At 33.6% G+C, this 23,748-nt stretch overlaps 1 protein-coding gene across 1 annotated transcript in view; it reads right to left on the bottom strand.

The window, feature by feature from the left end:
• Positions 1 to 1,219: 1,219 nt before the first annotated feature.
• LOC124373499 overlaps positions 1,220 to 23,748 on the bottom strand; it is a 67,305-nt gene continuing 44,776 nt past the window's right edge. Inside the window, exons 14-20 of the mRNA XM_046831888.1 lie at positions 23,481 to 23,648; positions 13,649 to 13,798; positions 12,103 to 12,173; positions 10,380 to 10,623; positions 7,112 to 7,217; positions 6,495 to 6,727; positions 1,220 to 3,474 (exon numbers count right to left, since the gene is read on the bottom strand). Of these exons, the coding sequence (XP_046687844.1) occupies positions 3,430 to 3,474; positions 6,495 to 6,727; positions 7,112 to 7,217; positions 10,380 to 10,623; positions 12,103 to 12,173; positions 13,649 to 13,798; positions 23,481 to 23,648 (1,017 nt within the window). The 3' untranslated portion in view covers positions 1,220 to 3,429. The remainder of the gene's footprint in view (positions 3,475 to 6,494; positions 6,728 to 7,111; positions 7,218 to 10,379; positions 10,624 to 12,102; positions 12,174 to 13,648; positions 13,799 to 23,480; positions 23,649 to 23,748) is intronic.

A 23,748-nucleotide genomic window follows, 5' to 3' on the forward strand; every position in this document is an offset into this window, starting at 1 on the left:
AGTAATAGGCATTCTCATGAATTAACAATAAACTTTGCAATTTTTGTTGATTTCAATTTGTAATAAATTTTTTCCTAACAAGACAGCTCAACTAATATTCTTAACCCTTTGAACGCCGATATAAATTTAGTCATTTTTTAGATTACGCTTATTTAAGGTGAAAAAATAAAAATGAAAATTCCTTAAAGCTAAATTTTTTATTCATTCCTAATGGCTAATAGTCACACAAAAAAGTAGATTTTACAATAATGTAATACTTGTATTAAAATAATCACATTTTTTCGTAATAATGGAATATTTCAATCAAAATCAAATTTAGGTTACAGAGTAATCAAATGCATGTGATGAAAAGTATGAAATCTATGTACAAGGATAAGAAAACAAATAAAGTGTAATATGCTGATCTTGATTAGTTTTATAAGTTCTGATAATATTAGATTTATGCAGTTGTACGGTAAACTTCAAAACAAAAATCGGGTAGAAGCCATGGGGTCTCGGGACATGACTTGCAGCCATAATTACTCAACAGAAAAGAAACAATAAAATCTTTATTATAACACCTAAAACATGGTAAAAATAACTTTTTACAACTGTTTGTATAAGGAATGACAACGCAAGAACATTTCCCAAAGGCACAATGCGTGCTCCACTGACAGTCGGTAATGGCGGATAGTATCGTCATCGGCGTTCAGACGGGAGTGAGAGAACAGCTGCCAGCAACAAAACAATTTACTGTTTACCTACTGCGGCCAGCTGACAGCTGCAACTGGACTATTTGGTCAAGCCAGTACATTACTTTGTATTGTGGCTTATGTACTGAACTTATAAACTTCAAAAACAGTAATAAAATATATTTTTATCGATCGGCAGATTATTTTGTCTTCGGCGTTATAAGACCAAACAACATCGCGGATTATTTCGTCTACGGCGTGCAAAGGGTTAATACTGATAAAATCACTTGTTGTTAGTGATCATCAAAATCAAAATAATCTTAGATAATACATCATAATAATTATTTTACTTATTACCTACACAAGAGTAAATCAATATGGCTTTATGATTCTGCACTAAATTCCAAGTGTTTCAATTCAATTCAAATTTGATTGATAACTCATAACTTGAATTTCAGATATGATTAATAAAAAGAGTATTTTCATATGCATGCACCTCTTCATATTTGATTAATGTAGGCTGGATAATAGAAATAAAACTATCTGAGTCATTTAAAATGAATTTGTTTATCTGTAAAAGTTATGTACAATATTTACAATTATATTACACTATCATATTTAAGTTATTAAATTTGTACATAATGAAGTATCTCCATGCTTAGGATGGTAGTATGAGATCACGGACAGTCACAACCTCTTGCAGTCTTGACCAATGGGAATATTGCTTTGAGTGAGTCCACCATTCACTTTAACTTGCATAACAATCAATACTCAGTTTAATTACATAAAAATTAAATAACCATAATAAATAGACAATCAGTACTCTTTCAATCAAATAAATACTGCTAAAAATTCATGCAAGTGGAAAAATAATTTACTTTCCAGTTTTCCTACTACAACTTAGCACATCTAGTTTGATGGAATACAAGTCAAAGTACTTTAAAATTACCATAAAACTGTAATTAAAATGTGCTTCAAGCAAAAATAAGAAACAGCACACACGATTGTAAAAAAACAAAAACAAAAAAAAAAAAACAGAATCAAGTTTTACAATTCTTACACTATAAATTACCAGTATAGCACTATGGTTCTAAAATGACTGATCCTGGTTAAAAAAATTACTCAACATTTTGTTGACACAGAATTTCAAGTATTACCGGTACCTATATAAAATAGTTAACATGAAATTAAATATAGTTTTGTAAATTACAAATCTATAAAAAGAGCACCACTTCAAAAGTTAAAAGACAGGTTTATATAGACAGTTGAAGGAAAATGTTATGTTACTTAAATTTAATTATTACTTAACGTAACTTTTAACTATGGCACCAGAAAAACAAAAGTGAGTATTGTTTGATTAATTTTCTGTTTCCAGACAATACATTCAAAATATCTGAGAGCGTATCACAGCGCGCAGTTGTCAGAAGGACTCTGTAATTATGTATCACACCAGGAATGCAACTGCATTGTGCTCAAGATAATTTTCAATAATTTATCTAAAAGAAGTAGAAAACACAAAAGCGTTATTAATCTGACTGGACACTTGTAAAATAAATAAAAACAGTGTTCTCAGTGCAAAGGAAAAGCGAGAAATATTAGCATAGGAACTGGCACTTAAAACATAATTAATACTTAAAGAACTGCTGGAACGATACGACTATCACATGGTGTAAAGCTAGCCGACGGAGGGGTGGCCTTCCAGTCTTAACATTTCTTTCTCAAGCATTATATAGACTATGCAGGACAGTTTTAAAGTGAAGGGCAATGGCTATTTTTGTGCTTTAGATAATTGTTTTGTTTGTGATAATTTGCATCACATGCTGAACAAGTTTAGAACTCTTTATGACAGGGTATTTATCATTTGTTGCACGTTGTACAGTCCAATTGTAACAGATTATTCATTAAATTCACTAACATTAAATGCAGTGACTACCAAAAAATTTAAATTCTACTCATTAGGACTGTTAAAGAAGAATAACACTTATATATATAAATTTGGAATTAACATTAACAAAAGATTGCTACAATATGAGATTACAATATTAAGCATTTTATACATAGAACAACAGTTTTCTATTATGTTTCAACAATACATATAAAACTTTAAACAGTAGGCTATCAATAATCGAACCTATTTAAAAGTGTGGTTTGTAATTCATCAGCCAACTGAAAGATTACAAATGGAAATGGTTAATCCTGAAATTTTGATCAACTTTTGTTGAACGTTAAGTTTTCTGAATGTTTGCTAAAATTCTTGAAAAAGTGTATAAAATTATACACATCGCTTGTTAATAAATTTCTTGTCTATTATTAATGTAAAAAGAGACGTGTTATTAAGGAAAATTATTAGAAAATTGAACAAATATGAATATAAACACACTGGTAACAAGCATATTTCTCCATACTTCTATAGCCACATTATTAAGAGCCTACTGCATGTTTGATAGTTCTTAAAATATTTTTAACATTCTAAAGCTTCAATATTTTGCAAGGTTGGTCAATTAATGTAATTTTAAACTTAATTACTAATTAAATTGTAATAAATGCGTTTCGTGAGACTGGAGCCACCACATTACCAGACGGACAAGACAGACCAGAACAAGGCAGTAGTTTCGTTGTCAAGCTCTGTGCAGCAGCGATAATAAATAAGGCAGGTCAAAATATAAACTAAAGCCAAGATGTACAAACGCTATATACACTGGAAACGTGCCTACGGTAAGTAAAACATCCGCAGTAAGTAACAGGATCGAGGAGTATATCACCGATTTGTGCCCTCACTAACAGCTTCTTGCCATTTAGTCATCTGAAATACAACAGAAACCAGTAAAACACTAAAACTTACTCTAAACAAGAACACATCCAGAAAACTAACAACATTAATTATAAAATAATGGGTTTATAATATTTTAGAGAGATTTTTAAACTGTCATGTATTAATCTCATATATAAAATATTTTTTTATTCATTCCATGCTTAATTTTTTTTAGTCCAACAATAGAGCGCAATAGTGAGATCCACTGACAATTAAATCTTTTCTGTCATGAAATCATTTTCTTATTATGTATTATTTATCTTCAAGTTTCTTTAACAATGATGTTTTGTGTATTCATAAAAAAGGTAACTACCATAGTTTTTACAATTATAATACTTGGAAGATTTTATAAGAAAAAATTAAATTAAACTAAAACTAATCAATCATTAATGAAAATGTGTTTACATGTTACAACTAATTTTTGAAAAGGAAAAACCTGATAGATTTAAACACCTGCTGGATGAAAGTATAAAATATGTCTGTTCATAAATAACCAATGTGGATACATTGCTACAAACTTATTCGAAATTCTTCGGTATTTCAAGTTTAAAATTTATAGTAATTTTATGACTAAAATTATAAGATCGAAAATTAATCCTCTTGGGGGATATGGTGCTGTTAAAGTCAAATTTCATGCAGAAAAATAGTGCCCAATTAGTAAAACGTGTCTAAATCTTATTAATAGTTATTGATAATTTAATTAAAGCAGTTAAAACGATATATTGGTTTAATATAATTTACTCATCAGAAATTGTTATCAGATTTAAACGAGAATACAAAAAAATCTTTTATCCTACAATGCAGAATGCAAATTTTAAGAAGCATTAGGTCACCATTTCAAGCAGTAAGGTTGGATATTTAAATAAATTACTTCGGTGAACAGCTGAGAAGACCAGCCAATTTTTAGCTCTTTACAGTTTATTAGTGAAAGTCCTGCATTCAATTTTTTGGCACATTTCTTATCTAATCTACTAAATGGAAATAATCTAATTTTGCAAATATTGCTTTAAAAGCTGATTTTTTATTTTTAAAGCCACCAAAAGACTACCTAATTACTATAAATAATGCATTTTTTCTTTGTTATTATTTAGTAATTTATTAATGGAGAATTTGAAAGGATAACATACCAATGTTAAATGTTACAAAAGCAGAAATGCAAAGTTTTGAGATGTTTAATGTGATTTTTTTCCGATGATAAAGTTAAAAAAAGAGTTAAAATAAACATATCTCAAATTTCTGTGACACATAAGAGTTAGAAATACAAATGCCACATGCACATCGCACCAACACGTGATTGACTGTAATTTTACCTTAACAGTAAATGTACTTAGATTTCCATTTAGAGCATGATTTGTATGTTCTGTGTATCAGACATAAGTTGAAAGTAAAACAATCTCATAAACAATTATCTTATCTCATCCTGGATTTGTTCAATACACTTATAGCAGTAAGTAGAAGTTGCATAATTTACCATTTTAGGTTTTGGGTGGAGTGAGAATGGTTAAAAATGGCATTCCTGTAAATATTTTAAACACTACGAATTTGATGGATGATTATCAAGATTAAAGTATATTAAATTGTCAACAAATAGAGTTCCTCACAATATTTGTTTGTTGTTTTTTTTTTTTAGTAGAAGGTGAGATTTTTTAAATAGAGGGTCACATGTTATTAAACAATTATTATTGCAGCAATCCGTATTAAAATGACTTAAATAAACAAATATAAATCAATTGCTAAAATTTTAATGTTAATTTATGCAATACAAAACCAAATGAAAAAAGAATTCTACTGGCTATTATTATAAGCATCTCCTAAAAATTACAAACAACAGTTAAAAAAAGTTAATCAAATTTCTAAAATTAAGAAACTTCAAGCCTTATTTTACAAATTTCTTACTCAATGAAAAAATGGAAGCAACATTACTGTCTTCTACAACCATATGATACCACATAATTTTTTCTTACAAAACGTGTCACATTTATAACACTAATATTTTCTGATTCTGAAATTACACTACTTAGCTCTGCACTGTATTACAAGCCACAAAACGTTGTGTCTTAGAGGAGTAAAAAGCACATATAAAAATATATTACAATTTTACATTGTGTTACTTTTAAGTTGTATCGAGTAACTTTGGACAAACCAGAAACTAAATTACAATTACATTTACATCTCTATATCTCTGAAAGAACAAAATTTGTAAATAAAATACTTCATTAACTAAAATGTTTTTTATAGATCTCATAGCTTGATACATCAATGCCGTTTGTACCTTTCCCCCACCTAAACCTGCCTTGGTAAATATTTTGCAACTAAGGGTATGAAACAAATTCATGAGGAAACAACATTCTTTGATGTTGGGGTTTATATAATTTTCAAATGATTTGACTGTACCAATTGTTTTAGTCATCTTTAGTTGGATAAACTTAATTCTGGCAATATAATTTGTGTTAGTTAGCCTCTGTCTAAGGAAGATGATCTTGAAAAAGTGTCCCTCTTCTTGTAACATGTATTGCTGTTATTTACAATTGTTTGGTTAGTAAAATATTATAACATGTTTTGTAGCAGGATAAAAATACGAAAATAAACAACAGAGAAATAACATGTTATGATAACAATTTAGAGAAATAAGTTATTAATTTTAAAAATCCAATGACAAACACTTAAATAATACTATGATGTAATAATATTATATGTAAACAGCAAAAATAAGTTTGTAGCAAGTAATATAGGGAATAAATTTAAATTAAAGTAACTTGCAAGCATCTCTGAACACACGTCATAATAGCAAAAGAGCAATATCTTTGGTGAACTATTGATATTTCAATTGAATAAAAATTTTACCTCCAACAAGAAAAGAAATCAGTAATTAAAGATGTACATTGACTAACAAAATCTCTTCATAACATACAATTTTGGAAATTAAAACATAAAACAATGGACTGTAAGGTCTTAGTCAGAAATGCTTGCACAAAAGATGGAACACGTCAAGACGACAGGATGCTCCGCACCGCCTCGTCGAGCGCTGGATCTGATCGATTGCTGCCAAGGTTGAGGATGCTGTCGATGGCGTTCTGCACTTGTGCGTTGATCTCCTCATCATCTGCGCAGTGTTTCTTTACCCCAACCCCTTCATCCGTTTCTTCCCTCTCCCGTTTGGCTGTACGCTGTTCCCCACTCTCTCGCTCCTTGTCCTCAGTCTCTTTTCTGACCACCGGTGACTTCTCCTCCCGCTCTTTTTTGGCTAAAAACATCAATCAAACAATTTACATAATTAGTGTGTTATTTATATTTTTAAAGAAAGTTTGAAAATTCATTCTTCTATTGTGAATTCTTTGTAGAACTTTGTGGTATTATTTTTTTAAACAAAATAAATTAAAACATTCCAAGTAACATACCAGTAGTTGTTTTATTTTACTTTGTTTACCTGTTGTCTATCTGCATTCTATAAATGGTCACAGTTAAAGCATTGTGATTACACATGCATAGTACGTAAGCCCTGATTTATTACTTAGTAGTATTTATTAACAATCTTAACAAACAAGAATTTACTATATTTTTATTTTTTAAACTTATTTTCTTTTGATTCTTGATACACTATAAGCAGTTAAACAAGTTACGGGGTTACCTGGTGGTGGCTGACTGGCTTCCACTTTAGCAGCTTCCAACCGGGCTGTCTCATCGCTCACGAACATCCGTCCCAACATGATTAGCTCACTGGTCTGCACCTGGCGCTACAACAACCAACACACTTGTCACTTCATCTAACTAATATTATTTTCCCTTCAAAAATGTGAATTAAGACTGTACATTTTTTGGGGATAACTACTGAATTTTGATTACGTTTTACATGTCTTATGGCAGTTCTTTGGTCATAAAGGAATTAATACAAACCATCTCCAGCACAATGGAAAATGCACCATAACAGTTCCTTTTACACACTCGTATTTTTATTGAGTCAGCCCATAATTATTTATTACCTGTTTTAAAGCATGAAATACTGATTCACTACTATAGAGAACCGCATTCTGTATATAACTTCATAATATAAATCCATTTTAAATAGATAGTTACTATGCATACTAAAACTTTGTATGAATTGTTTTATACATTACTACATCATAAAAATAATATATATTGACTACTAAAAGTTTACAGAGAAAGTTATGGGTGTGAACAAATCATAAGTGACTGCTGCTTAGAACCAGAATTCTTTATTAAATAAATATCAATTCTGAGCAAATTGTTCATTTAATTAGGTATAACCCTCATTACACAATTCATCCAAACATTACATATAAATAACTCAAATAATATTTAAGATCTAAATTAATTTCACTTTATTACACTATATATACTTCTAAGATTAAACTGTAAGAAAATAATACTTTGCTATTGAAGAAATTAGCTCAAATTACAATTAAATTGGCAACATATTAAGTATGTAGAAGCTAGAATTAAAATTAACAGATGTTTAGTTGAGGAAATATGCTGAAATTACTGTAACTTGTGGAAATGGAATAGCAACAGCAGACCAATTTTAACCTATAAAATATTAAAGTTTGGTGCTGACCAATTAGTAAATATAATTATTTTTAAACTTATTTTCTCACAGAACTGTACTTTTGTAAAAATAACAAAAACAGAAATAAAATCATTCATTTATGCAGATCGACTTTCACATGGTAGAGAGAAAAATCTGATGATTAGTTAACAAGTTAAAAATATCTTTCTCCCCAAAAGCACACACACAATAAATTTGTAAAGGTACGAAAAATGACAGTAAGAAACTAAAAATAGCTCAATAAGTAGAAGGCATGATTACTGTAAAATTGATGCTCTTACACATCAACTGGGGAATAAGAAATCTTTCTTAGTCCACATCTTGCAGTACATCTTATACTGTATGAGAATTGGCTTACTGAACGTATATAAAAAAATTAGAACTAGACTAGCAGTTACATGCGACTTTGCACGCAATTTCCTTCTCAAAAATAGAGACACTATAACACTCCTGAGATAAGAGATAGTCACTGAAAGATCAATCTCATGATCCATTTTAAATTTAAAGAGCAGTGATTTGGAACCTTGAAGTCAGAGAGTGAAACAGTTTTTATAAGTAGCCTCCCTGTGAAATAAGTCGAATTTCTCTCCAATATGGATGAGAGTTCACATATTTGTTCCACGATATTTGTTTCAATAGCTCCAACAATTCCAGTACCAGTTAAAATCTGTTTTAGGCTAGTATGGGGGAATCCTAAAATCGAAGATCTCTCTTTTTAGATAAACTTTTGTAGAAAAATTGATGGGTCTCTATGTAGGCATATTTTATAAGTACATATTATTTAAGTGTTTATGGTTAAGATCTTAAGATGTTAAGCGAAATTGTTCATGGCTTTTATTTTTGGCCTTGCGAGTGTAAGAGCATATCTGGTTAGAATAAATTATATTTTTGACAATTTGATTGAATTTGTCTTCTAACCCGATCAAGAAAATTTATATACGTAGGTTACAAAAGTCTACATTGGTCAAAAAATGTATATTTCCGGACCTTGCAATTCACTTCATGTCTAAGGTATTTCTGGTTACATAGTATTTTGCACTGATACCCTGTGTATACTTATGGTCATTGTAATTTATTCCGGTCTAAGGTATTTCAGATGCCATAGTTGAGTTAGCCTTGTTTCCCCCATTAAGAAAATGTATATATACCTACATAGGTCTGAGAAAACTACTTCTGTCAAGATGGATTTTATAACAGTCTTTAAATCGGCAGGAAAAGTTAGATAAAATCTTTGTCTTTTATATCTGCATTACACTACTGATCAAGCACTGCATACTTAATATTTACAAAACTCTACAATTACAGATAGATTATTTAGATGTGAAACGGATCGCACGTGGACGTGTGAGGGGTTTGGGGTGAAGTGTAGGATGAGAGGAGCGGGACGGCAGGTGCAGCCAGTAGACTACTAGCACTATTGCAGGTATCAGTCTGATACAAGTCTAGGTTTTCATTGTACTTCGTTAACATAATTATAAATGTTGTATATTATTTCATCAGTTTTTTTAAACTTTTTGAAATCGAAGCACTGCTGTGTCCATTTAAGCACTGATATTTATGTTTTTAGCTACGCTAGCACACACTTTACTCTTGGAGCAGACAGAACTGGTGCATGCGTGCAGCAACATTTGTTCACTGCACAACCTAGGCCCATTCACGTCTAGATAATCTATCAGTAAAAGCGTATTTTTACTAAAATTTTTTAATTTTATTATCTGGTAAACCTAACAGTGATTACAGACAATTTTGAAATAAGATGTGATGTTTCTTTTAAGCTTATTCTATGCTTTTAAGACTATAAATGTAAAGAAATTAAAAATTATTATCAAATTAACAAAACATATGATGTGTTGTCATATTATGTTTATGCATAACAGTTTATAACACTTTAACCACCTCTTTTAATTAATAACACGTTTTCGTCACAATGCATTTTTTACAGGAAATTTTGCAACTTTAGAGGCCAGTGGAGAGCAGATCCCTGACGCTGGAAAGAAAAATCCTTCCTTAGTGCACCTCTAGAACATAAGATAAACCTATATACCACATTTCATGTCTCTATTTGGCTGGGCATTGATGAATCATCAGCCAGGACGTGTGTGTGTGTGTGTGTGTGTGTGTGTGTGTGTGTGCGTGCATGCGTGCGTGTGCGTGTGTGTGTGTGGATAATGCTTTGTAGTTAATGCTTGGTAGGATGTCCTCCAAATAGGGATAGATGAAATGTTTTTAGTTTCATTCTATTTTAAATTGGGATATAAGTAAATACCTTCTCCCTCTTGGTAACCATTGTTATTAATAGTGTTAATATTTCTAAGTTATGAAAATAACTCACCATGCTCTCCATGAGGAGCAAGTAGTTGTACTTATTAAGCATCTGTGCGTTCTTGTCCAGCAAGTGTCGCGCAGTGGCCTCAAATATCTCGTCTGCCTTACTCAGGTCGCTCTCACTGAACACGGGTTCATCTAAGCAGTGGTAGCGCACCAGTCGCTTCACTGCGTCACTCGTGCTGGCAAACGGCGTGTTGACATCTGGTGCTGTTGCTCCCTGCCGGTCTGCCCTTTGCTGCTGCTCGATACTAAGCCAAACAAACATTTTCAGCTAAATAAAATAAATACAAGTAAATCTACCCATAACATTTCAAAATGACAAGTTGCTATCTATTACGACTCCCAGCATTCTGATTTCAATACACCGGAATAACACTCTGCATCAAGCCATATTGGCAAGTTTTCCATTTGTTGCCACAAAATATCAGTGATATACAGAAAAATACACTTATTTTCATTTAGTTTGGACTATGGTTAACTGATCACTTAGAAATACTAGAAAGACATTTAGAGGTGAATGCGATAAAACGAGATACTATAACAATATTTTTTCCACAATGCGAAGATACTACAGCAAGTAAACCGACTGAACAAGTGACTAAAGACAGCTGATGGCACCAGAGAGGTGCAACATGTGTTTAGTAAAGCTTATTTAATTATATACTAGAGATTATACAACAAAAGTTGTACCATATAAAATGTATCAAATGACATTATGTGTTGTTTTAGGAGTAAGCCAATGTCATATGATACTGAGATACATCAATTAAAAGAAATTGGTTATAAATCACGATGTTACCACTGTACAGCACACATAAATAGTCGTAATTAACAACTTTCACTAATGGGAGTAAAATATTAATGAACTAACCAAAAACTAATTAATATGAGAGATTAAAGTTTGACATTACTCCACAACATAGTAGCTCTATAGAGACAAAATCTACAAGGTGGATGTCAAAGTCGTCCTCTCCAACTGTGCAGGGTTGCTACAATAATGAAATTCCCTGACTTTTCCCTGATTTCCAGACCAAATTTTTCCTTTTTCCCTGACTTTTTTCGACGCAATCCCCAGGGTTTTTGGCAATTAATGGGTGAGCCAGCCGAGCCACCTCGGCTGCCTGCTTCATGCGCCGCGTCGTGTGCAGGCTTGGACTCGGCGCTGCGGCAGTAAGTTTATTTGTGTAAAGGGATTTTATATTTTTCCCTGACCAACGTCGAAATTCCCTGACTTTTCCCTGATTTCCAGTCCTGTTTTTTTTTCCCTGACTTCCCTGATTTCCCTGACCTGTAGCATCCCTGCTGTGCAATTGACTAAAACATACAGGCAAGACAATAAAGACATTTATTTATCCTTCGGCAAGTCACATAACAAGCAAATTTCTATTTGGTCTATGACAAGCCTGAGTAGTTTTAAACATCAGTCAATGCGTAGCAAAATGCAGTTGATGATAACCAAAGAGTTCCGATAATAATGCCCTGACTGCTAAGGCATTCAGCCTTATTCAACATATGGTCACTTATGGCCATAGCGTTCTGAAGAACTGCTAAGGCAGTCAATATCCAAAGAGTTGCCTTATGGAGATTTTATTTGACTAATTGTTTGCTGTGCAGTGCAAGTTACATGAACACAACTGTATATTTAAGTTTTTGACAATTAATTGAATGAATCAAGAACTTTACATAAAGCTATACTAATACACACTACAATAAATGAATGAACTCACAGAGCAGATCGTTTGGCGTGGCTGAGAGCAGGAGGGCTGGGAGAGAGCTCACAACTGGTCTGGGTGCCCACCTAGTAACACCAGAACATCTCATCTCTACATACCTGTATCTCAACATAGTTTTTAGTATTAATTGGACCATTAATTGTAATTTGAATATGTTTATCCATTTTTACCAACTATTATGGAATTTATAAATTTATTTATTACGTTTTATACTGGTATTTGAATGCAATTTATGGATCCCCTTAAAAATCAGTTTTGTTAAGAGTTACTAGTCAGGGTTCACACAGAAATACTACATTTTATTTCACAGACTTTTCTGATTTTCCAATTTTTCCTAACTATTGGCTTAAAATTACTTTTTTAATTGAATTTTTACACAATTTTACATTGTATTGCAATCATCAAATCACATTAAACTAGAAAGAACGAAAATCTACATATCACACAATCAAACTTGCATACCATACAATCACTCCTATAACAGTTACACTACCTCAGATCCCGCATCTTTCAGAAATCCTAGTGGCTCACCATTAACTGAATAAAACGCTTTAGACACCAGAAGGTATTTGAGACGAGTTTCAAACTTGACTTCAGTGAACATCCATACCACAAACCAAAAATTATATTTTGATCTGAATATGATAGAATTCAGAAATTGAAAACATTAGATTTCCACCAATTTATTTTCAGGTTCATTCCAGCGAAATACTGAATGTATGTAATTAATTCAATGAAAAATGAGATTTAAAGATCTTGTGTTGATTTGCTTTTGAACAGTCATGTCTTCTGCAGATTGAATTAATTTTCCAAGGTGGATAATTCAATTTAGTCTACATACATAGTTCAGAAAAAGGAGAGGTCCAAGGCTAGTTGAGATTGATAATTGCTTGTGGGGCTTGTTCCTTTTGAAAGTTGGAGACTTGCTGGATGGGCAAGTTTCTGTTTGAAATGAAAAATTGATACATTTCATAAGACGTCTCAATATAAGCTTGAAGCAACTGTTAAATAATACACTGATATTCTGATATAACGGTTGACATTGCCTGTTTTTTTTTTCAACTTAGTCTCTGTATAACTTGTACAACCTCTTCCCACAGAGGCCAATGCCATGGATGCAACCGATTCTCAAAAACTCATCCATGAGATCATCTCTTAGAACAATGAATCCAATGCGGCCACATTGTTTCAATTTCGTCCTCAATTTCTTTTTGAAATTGATTTGGATTGTTTGTCTACACCTACTTCTAAAGTAGAGTTATTAATATTTTCCATGCAGTTTTTGAAACATTTTTACAATGTTCCAAGACTATAAATCCTGCGGTAAGTTCTTAAGAAGTTTTTAACAATTTGAGCTTTTCTCAAAAAATAAGAATTTAATTGGTTCATTATGAAATCTTCTGCATGTTTCTCATATGGATAGTCTTTCACAACTTTTTTTTATCATTTAATTATAAAATGTAATTTAATTGACATAAATAAAATCTAAAAATGTTATTAAATAAAGAAAGGATTCTTCTAATAGCACATCTGAACTAACCTGTACATGGATGGGAGATGTCGCCTTGGAGACGGTGGGCGGAGGGGCAGGAGGTGGAGGTGGAGGGACAGGCTGAGGTGGGGGTGGAGGAGGGAATTGGCGGGGACTACTCGCTGGTGGTGGCAGCACTCTCATGGGTGTTGACACTTGCTGTAATCAAAGATTAAAGTCACTCTTACAAGTCTAGTTTAAATAATCTCATAAAAATATTAGATTTCATCCACAACATATTTTAAATGTCAAAAGACAACTGAAATCAATTTTTTCAACACTCGATGAGTTTGAAATTTACTATGGGAGAGACAAAATGTTTATTTACACATTGTAAGTTAAGTTAGTTTCACCTCTTCGTCCTTTTATGAAAATAAAAGAGTACTATATCGAGTTCTAAAACAGATTATTTCACTGTAAAAATTATTAAACCTTTTTTCGTTGTGTTGTAAATTTTGAAGTATAAGTGTTCCAAATTTTAAAACAATTCAATCAAAAATAGAAAAATTTTGGTTTTTTTACTAACAAATATGCAAAAACGTACATATGACTCAACAACAGTTATGACAATAAGAATATGAAGTAAACAAATATAAAATTACTTTTTTACATGTCTAGCATGAACTATATGAAATAAATTATGCCTATAAAAATGCCTTGGCAACACTGACCGTTTCTGGGCATCAGCTGCATTTCCTGATTAAACTTTAGACAACCTCAACCACAACATTTTGTCATTCAAGTGCAATTAGTGTTATTTTCAGTTACTTGAAAGTTTAATTGCAAGTAAAAATGGAACTGACTCGTAAAAAGTTGTACAATTATTTTTCATAACGTTCGACTTGGATTATCACAACAAGAATGCATTGATGGAGTTATTGCATAATTTTTAATCAAATCAAAGCATTTATTGTCAGGATACAAAGAATGTATATAACAACGTCAATAATGATACATAGCTTGTGAGATTTTGCACTACAAGAAAAAACTCATCAACATTGTAAATAGATGATTTTAACAACCAACATTTTATGGCATTTTTGAAATTAGTCCTGCTCATGATCTTTACTTGCATGGGTAGAGCATTGAAAAGCTTAATACCCTGGTATCTAGGAGTTATTAAGTTATTTCTATTGCGTGTAAAATGATTATGTACATCTCTTTGGTTGCTAAGTCTAAATAAATTATCTTTAACATACAACAATACATTAAAAACATAGATGGACGGCAGGGTCAAAATATTAAAATTTACAAAAAGAGGTTTACAATGTTCTCTACTATGTACATTGCCAATTATCCTAATTGCCTTCTTCTGAAGTACAAACAGCTTATTTGCTAAATGAGAATGGCCCCACAAAGCAACTCCATAGGTCAAAAAAACTATTTATATATGCATAATATACACACAGCATGTGATCAATAGAAATTACTCCATTTAGAGCCCTAATCAAAAAGATGCCCCTTGCAGTCTGAGCAGCCACATAATCAATGTGAGTTTGCCACTTTAGGTTTGACTGCAAATAGACACCTAAAAACTTAAGACAAGTCATCATTATCACTTGACCTACAAGACAAGGTGAGTTGTAAATCCTGGATTTTATTTTCATTTAGACATAATTTGTTGGCTGCACACCAGTCGTTTACAATTGAAGTTTTAATACTAAGCATCTCCCTACAATCATCAACTGATTCTGAACAGACTTTGAGGCCCAGGCCATCAGCAAACATGTAGGTGCTTACACTGTTGTCATTAAGATTAGAGGGCAGGTCATTTACATAAATAATAAATAAAGTAGGCTCCAAAATTGAACCTTGGGGAACACCTAACTGAACAAGACGTGTATCAGACAAAGAGCCATTGAAATAAACATATTGGAACCTATTTGTAAGGTAAGAAACAAAGAAATTTACAACAGTATTACTAAAACCATAAAACTTAAGCTTATTTACTAAAATGGCATGATTTACTGTGTCAAAGGCCTTGAAAAGGTCATAAGACCTAAAATTTACCAAATTTTTCGATTCCAGGCCCTCATAACAATCATTAATAAGAGATTGGACTGCACCAACAGTGCTGTGCTTGGCCCGAAAACCAAACTGACAGCTGCTAAGCAAATTATAGATTTCAAGATAATGAACTAACTGCCCATGAACTAGCCGTTCCAAAACCTTTGACACAATTGAAACAAGCGATATAGGCCTATAATTACACACTTGATCCTTGGGACCCTTCTTATGCACAGGAATTACTTTGTTGGTCTTTAAAACATCAGGGAAAATACCTAACATAATACATTCATTAAACAAAAAAGTTAAAACCTCACAAACAAAACTAGCAGCTAATTTTAAAAAAATAGGGGCATTAACACCAAAACAGTCAAGACAAGAACTATTACTTAAACTAATGATAGCAGCATAGACTTCTTCCACTTTAAAAACTGTAAAACTAAAATTGTCAGCTGGGAGCCATGAAAAGAGTAGTTATTTAAATAGGAGTAGTCATTATTGCTAGGTGGTATCCCGTCACAAGTCTCGGAAACTGAGTTTACAAAAAATTCATTAAAACTATTTGGATTTATTTTGATAGATGAACCTATAGGCCTAGACTGGCTATTTAATCTAGCTGATTGGTTTATTATCTTCCAAGCAGCCTTGCTTTTATTTTTTGCTTTGTCAATTAGGCCATTATTAAAATTAAGTTTAGCTTTCTTTATCTCATTCCTATAGACTATTTTTAGTTTTTTGTAATTACTTCTTATTTCTAAGTTTAGCTCAGATCTTGTGTTCTTTATTATGAAAGTCTGTATAACTCTAACTTGATTTGAGTTAGGCCATCATGGTACCAGGAAACATCTTTACACCTAGTTTTAATTGGTTTTCTTTTAAGAGGCATAGAACTACGAGGTGTGATCAAAAAGTTCCAGGACTTTTTATATCCTATGGGAATGCAATGTCTCACAGTGATGCGGTTGGCAGCATTGTATTCCCTGACTCAACAGTAACACAGCTGTGTTTGCAGATCAATCATAACATCACTGAAAGTAACATTAGCACAGTTTGTTTCAGATTAGTTTTATAGAGTCTGGCTATTTTTTTGTTTAATGAAAATGAATGTGAAAGAAGAGCAACGTGTTTGTGTGAAACTGAACAAAACGTTTTCTGAAACTTTTTTGATGTCACAAGAGGCTTTTGGTGAAGAATGTCTAAGCCGATCATGCTGCCATCAGTGGTTCAAGAGGTTTAAAGGTGGCCGAACATCCATAGACGACGACGCTCGTTCCAGACGCCCTTCAACGTCAATCAATGATGACAATGTTGATCAGACCGTCGACTAACAATCCGTGAAATGGCAGAAGAGTGTAACATTTCATTTGGGTCATGTCAGGAAATTTTAACTGAAAAACTTCAAATGCATCGTGTTGCAGCAAAGTTTGTGCCAAAACTGTTGACTGAAGACCAAAAACAACACCGAATTCATGTTTCTGAGGAACTTCTTCAAAAGGCAAATGACAACGAAAGCTTTTTGGATTATGTCATTACGGGAGACGAGACATGGGTTTTTGGTTACGATGTGGAAACAAAAGCCCAATCATCACAATGGACATCAAAAGGCTCTCCAAGACCCAAGAAAGCACGTCAAGTCAAATCAAATGTGAAGGTCACGCTTACGGTTTTCTTTGACTGTAAAGGTGTCGTCTACTATGAATTCCTTCCACAAGGTCAAACAATTAATCGTTTTGTTTATCTTGAAACCCTCAGAAAATTGTGTAATGCTGTGAAAAGAAAGAGACCTGAGCTGTGGCAAAGTGGTGATTGGGTCCTTCACCATGACAATGCTCCTGTTCACTCTGCATTAGGTATCCGTGACTTTTGTGTAAAAAACGCAATGACAGTCATTCCTAAGCCCCCCTACTCACCTGACCTGGCTCCAGCAGACTTTTTTTTTCCTGAAGCTCAAGAGACCCCTGAAAGGACGAAGATTTTAAACAGTTGACGAAATTAAAGAAAAAACGACGGAGCTGCTAAACACCTTTACAAAAGAAGAGTTTTCTGGGGCCTTTGATCAGTGGAAACACCAGTGGGAAAAGTGTGTAGCTTCCCAAGGGGAGTACTTTGAAGGAGACAAATTCGAATAACCTGTATGTTGTATGAATAAATGTATAAAAATTCAGTCCTGGAACTTTTTGATCACACCTCGTATTTAGAGCCCACAGAAAATGATCTAAAAATAATTTAAACTTACAATTTACATCTGAATCCATACTGTAAATTTCATTCCAATTAACCAGAGCAAGATAAGATAAAAACTGTGATGTACCACGATCAGACATAGGCCTAGAGATGGATATCTTAGTGACAGCTTCTGATGTTTCATGTTCCAATTTAGCCTCAAAAAAGAGAGCACAATGATCTGAGACAGCAGTATGAATAACAGAGGATTGTCCCCTATCTTGATGCACAGTCGTAAGCAGATTGCCGATGCAGCTACCCGTGTTATCATTTATGCCAGGTCTTGTTACCTCATAAACAGTAGTGTTAAGTCCAAAACTATCAAACAAGTTTAACAGCTCTTTGGTATCACCACTTTGCTTGAGAAAGTCCACATTGAAATCACCAGCAATAATTAGATTAAATTTATTGCCACACAAGATAGAAAACATTTCACTCAATTTCTCATGGAATAGATTTAAATTTCCGGCTGGAGACCTGTAGAAAGCTACCACTATAGTCTTCCAGGCAGGCAGCAAAATCGCCGCTAACTCAAAAGTAATCTCTTCTGAGAGACAAGCAATTCTATCCAGAGGAACAAATTCAGATCCCTCCTTGACGCAAATTAGTACACCCCCAAGGGAATGTTTTTCTCTGGCAAAACAATCCGCCATAACATATCCTGTCACTCCTAAGTTCTTAATATCGGATTTGGACAACCAATGTTCAGCAATACACAATACTTCACAATTGTATTGGCAATTTAGTAATTCAATGTTTAAAAGTTTATTAGTTATGCTTTGCACGTTCCAAACCAGCAACATAAAGTTAGGCCTAAGATTGGACGACCCAGATTTATCAGAATGCCACTTGATGGGATTGGGTGAACTAGGCCCAGCCCCACAACACTGAGACACATTTGTATTAAGACCTAAGTTTAGCTCCTTGGATCCGTTTGATCGCCTTGTTCCAAAAAAGAATGCGAGAAGTCACTTCCAGAAGAAAAGTTTTTACGGTTGTATCGAAATCGATTCACAAAGGCTCCCGAAGGCCAGAAGTCAGGAGAGTAGATCTTCTCCCACAGAGATATAGGCACACCTACCTTATAAGAGCTGTAGCCAGGCCGCTTACTTCTCAACTTTGTTATTTCGAAATTACCCTCCACTTGCTTGTTAATATATTGTTTCAATGAGTCACTGTCCACTTGTTCCGCTATTCTTGAAACAAACAGATATCTAAGCTTATCAACCACCTTCAGTTTATCGTCACTGTTCCTCCACTGTGCTCTCCCAATGATGGAACCAGATAGTCTAGGTTGTTTTCGCTTTTTGTACCTAACCTCAACATATCCAGCACTGTCCATTTCATTTTGCCGTGGTTTGCCATTAACATCAGTCGAACCAGTCTCTGAGCTGAACCGAGATTTTTTTCCTTCCAAAACCAGTGCGGAGGAGGCAGGTTTCTGCTGAGGGGTTGACTTCTTTTTTGTTCACCGATCTCTTGGTAAATTTACTATCTGACATCAAATGTACTGTAGTTGTCTTGGGAATTTGACAGTCACCTTCACTTCCATTGTTACCATCAGAAGGAAGATTGGAAACTGCAGAAGTCAAAACTAGGCTGTTGTCAGGCCTAAGTCTACCGTTTGATAGGTTAGACCCAATTGAGTCATTAAGACTCATAGATTGGGAATGTATATTTTGTCTTACAGCATTTTGTTTTAATTTGTCAGCGCATGAGAACTGGTTTCTTTCAAAGGTTACAAGTGCTTCCTCTAATATACCTGCCTCATTGAGCTTCTCATTTTGAAGTTGCGTTAATTGATTTCTCCTATCACACTGATTTTTAGAAATTTCATAAATTTGATCTGTTAAGATTTTAATATGGAGACTACAATTGTCATTGTCACTATTTCCTATATGGCAAGCCTTATTCTCAGTTACTGCTATAACCTCTTCAGGGTCCTTGTCACACTTACTACAAGTAAAGTTTGATTTTTCACCAGTATTAAAGCGATATTCAATTTTAGATTTACCGGCACACTCAAAATGAAACAAAAAACCACAATTTCCTTGGAATTGAATGCCACCAGTTTTATTTGTAACGTATATAGAACACTCATTACATTTACTACTGTTCCTACTAGGCGCCATGTTGGATTTTTTCTAATAAAGCTACCTCTATGCAAATAATACTTTATAAGAGGCTTATACATGATAAGAGGCTTCTAGTAGTGGGAAAGAAGAAACAGTGATAGCAATGTTTATAAACATTGAATTGTTATTATATCCTTCAGAGCAGCTTGCTGTTATCTGCTGGTACAAAGGTCAGAAACTTGCACCCTGATCTAGTCCCTTCTTATCTGATCTCAACTGGACCTAATCACTTCATTCCTGAATTCTCAAAAAGTTTTATATCTTTAGTTTTAGTTTACTTCTTTGATAACAGTTTTTCACACCAACGATTTACTCATTCATATAGATAACATTTATCTCTTCACTTACCTATCAAAAATTTCTTAAACAACTATATATTACCACTGATATTTGTAACATACAGGGAAGCACAAAAAGCACATGCTCTCTACAAACATGATCACTCTCATTTCTAGTGATGAAGCCCTATCCTACAGCACTGTAAAAATCTGGTATAATGAGTTCAAACATGGTTGATAAGCGAAGACGTCTACATTCAAAATGCATATTTTGGAGCTAACTTGGTGAAGTGGAAAAAAATGTGCTTTGACAGTTGGTTCAAAGGAATGGAAAAGTGTATGAATCTTGATTGAAAATATTTGGGAAAACAATAAAATTAGTTTCAATAATATATACTTTTTAATTTTAGGCAAGAAAAATAAATAGCAACCCTTGTACATTGCTTTCATACTAAAACTTATTTTGAATGTAAACAAATCTGTTTAGCTTTTATTATGTTTAATGATGTAAATAGTTTCAAACAATTAATACAATGTAAATATTTTTTGAGAAGATTACATTTGTTTCTTTAATGAATACAATTTATTTTTACACATTTTGTTACCAAATATCCTTTAATCTATGTTGGTCTTCTAGTTATGGTTCCTTATTACAACACAAACAAAAATGTTCGCTGATAGGCCAATGCAGTTTATATGGCCATATTTCAGGCAGTGTGCAATTTCAGAACTAGTACTTTTATGGTTCTGGTCCCTAAAGGGTTGAAACATGGAATATTTGGGGTAAAAAAATCTTTTGCTATTATTGTTAAGATATTAAATATATTTTATTAGATAACTTTACTTAATTTTATTTCCTCTCTTCAGAAAGAAGAACAAATTAACATGAGTTCAAACCACTCATCACTAATTTCTGGCCATATTACGAGGGCTATTCAGAAAGTAACAGATGTTCTGAAATAAAAAAAATTAACCATCTGAAATAAGAACATTTTATTATAAACATTTAAAAGCTCTTAGGCTATTTTTCAACGTAATCCCCGTTCAAATTGAGACATTTATCATAACGTGACACAAGTTTTCGATTCCATCTTTGTAGAAATCTGCCACCTGAGATCTTAACCTCTGATTAACACCAGCATAAAGTTCACCATCACTTTAGAAACGCTGCGTTGCGAGCCAGGTCTTCATCGCTGGAAAGAGATGAAGATTTTATAAAATTTTTGTAAAATTTCAAACGTAGTCACTTGGTGCCAGATCTGGGCTATAAGGCGGATAATCAAACGCTTCCCAATCAAAATCATCCAAGTCTTGTCATGTACGATTGGATGTATGGGGACGTGCATTGTCGTGGAAAACTTTTCAGCTCAATTTTCCCCTACGCTTCTTTTGAATCGTTCCCCATAGCTTCTGCAATGTTTCACAGTACCTCTCTGAATTGATTATTAACCCTCGTTCAAGGACATCAACAAGAATCACACCCTTAGCATCCCAAAAAACAATTGCCATAATCTTTCTCGCCGACAGAGTTTAGAGACATTTTCTTAGTTTTTTCTTCTTCTTCTTTGAGAATGTGTATGCCCCCATTCCAAGGTAAAAGAAAACTGCTCTTCCTCGCTGTCGAAGGATACAGGGGTTCCTCAAGGGTCATGTTTAGGGCCTGTTATGTTCATTTTATATACTGCTGATCTTGAACTTGCATTGTCCTCGTATTCACTCTACTCCTATGCGGATGACTCTCAGATGCTTCTAACATATCCCCCTCCAGGTGTCCATGAAGCGGTGCAGTGTTTCAATTCTGATCTGCGTAGGGTTAAAGAGTGGTCGGAGGGACATGGCCTAAAGTTGAATGCAGATAAGTGTTCTGCGGTGCATTTTTGCTCACCATCCATTAAAGAGACCATGAACAGGAGTATTCTCTCTGTTTCTGTTGAGGGTATTTGTTTGGAGGATCGTGTTTTTGTTAAAGTCCTGGGAGTTATAATTGACAATCAGCTAATCTTTCTTAAACATGTTGAATTGATTTCTCAACGTGCAATGTGTAAATTGAGAGTTTTGAATAGATACAGAGCGTTAATTCCAATGCTTTCAAAGCTGCATATTGTAAATTCTCTGGTATTTCCATCAATATATTACGCCCTTCCAGTGTTTGGTAGCTGCTTAACTCAAGAGGCAAATGTCATCCTTGCACGGATACAGAACAGTGCGCTGAGGTTTGTTTATAATCTAAAAAAATTTGACCACATCTCACCTTATCGCAAAAGAGCAAATTTACACTCTGTTCAAGATGTTTGTAGGCTCCAAACTGTGACATTGGTGCATAAGGTTTTGGTAACTGGTGAACCCTCTTAGCTGAGACGGAAACTAGTGGCGCGAGCGACTCTAAGAGAACGGCACACTCGACAGGACGACAAGCTGCAACTGCCGCGTGTGCGGTTGAAGGCTACAAAAAGGTCCTTCTCGTACTTTGGACCCCAGGAGTACAATGCCTTACCACCAGTTATAAAGACTTTGTCTGTTAAAACTTTCAAAAAGGAAGTTAAAACTGTATAGGTACCTTAATGATGTATTGTTGTTTAAGTATGAATTTTCTATGTAAATTACCAGCACGCAATATTTGGGTGTCACAGTTTTAAAATACGAATTGTACTGTTATGATTAGTTTGACGTGAGTCGATTTGTAAAACAGATTGTAAACTGAAATCCGCTCAAGAATAAAGGCCTTATTTATTTATTTATTTTATTCCATAGACTGCATTTTTGTTTCACAATTGACATGCTTTAACCATCTTTCATTACCAGTAACGATACCATCGAGAAGGTCGTTACCATGTCTGTTGTATTCATCAAGGAAAGTTACCGATGCAGTAAGTCTGATTTTTGTGATCTTCCGTAAGGATTTTTGGAACCCACATGGCACAAAATTTGTGGTACCCAAGCTTCCCTACAACAATTTCATGAAGTAAAATTTTGTAAAATTTGTGGATAATTGTGGCGACTGTAGCCCCACCCACTACCGCACACTTCAAAAACGTCTGTTACTTTCTGGATAGCCCTTGTACAACATATATATTGAACAGGTTTTATTAAAATATAAAATAATCTGTCAAATATTCCATTTTTATATTTTTCTTTTCTTCTAGTTTTTTCCTTAATAATTTCACAATTAATCTATGACAGTTCTATGTATGTACTCACAAAAGTAATGCCTTGAGCATGCTGGCCAGGGATTGTGGGGATCAGTTTGCCAGAGAACAGAATCTTCTGCTGATCCACAAAGAGCCGTTGTAATGCTGCATTTTCTGTAGGCGTCCGTACCTTCTTTTGGGTCAACGCCGCGATCTGACTCTGCACAGCCTTTAGGTGCTAAAAAGTTTTTAAAGGTCAATATTGAGATCTCTTTCAAACCAAATAATGTAGTAACCTTTTATGGTGTCAATGTCAAAATGAGGTGGATTACTGAAAA

Source organism: Homalodisca vitripennis, chromosome 1 (genome assembly GCF_021130785.1).
Source record: "Homalodisca vitripennis isolate AUS2020 chromosome 1, UT_GWSS_2.1, whole genome shotgun sequence".
Taxonomy (NCBI): domain Eukaryota; kingdom Metazoa; phylum Arthropoda; class Insecta; order Hemiptera; family Cicadellidae; genus Homalodisca; species Homalodisca vitripennis.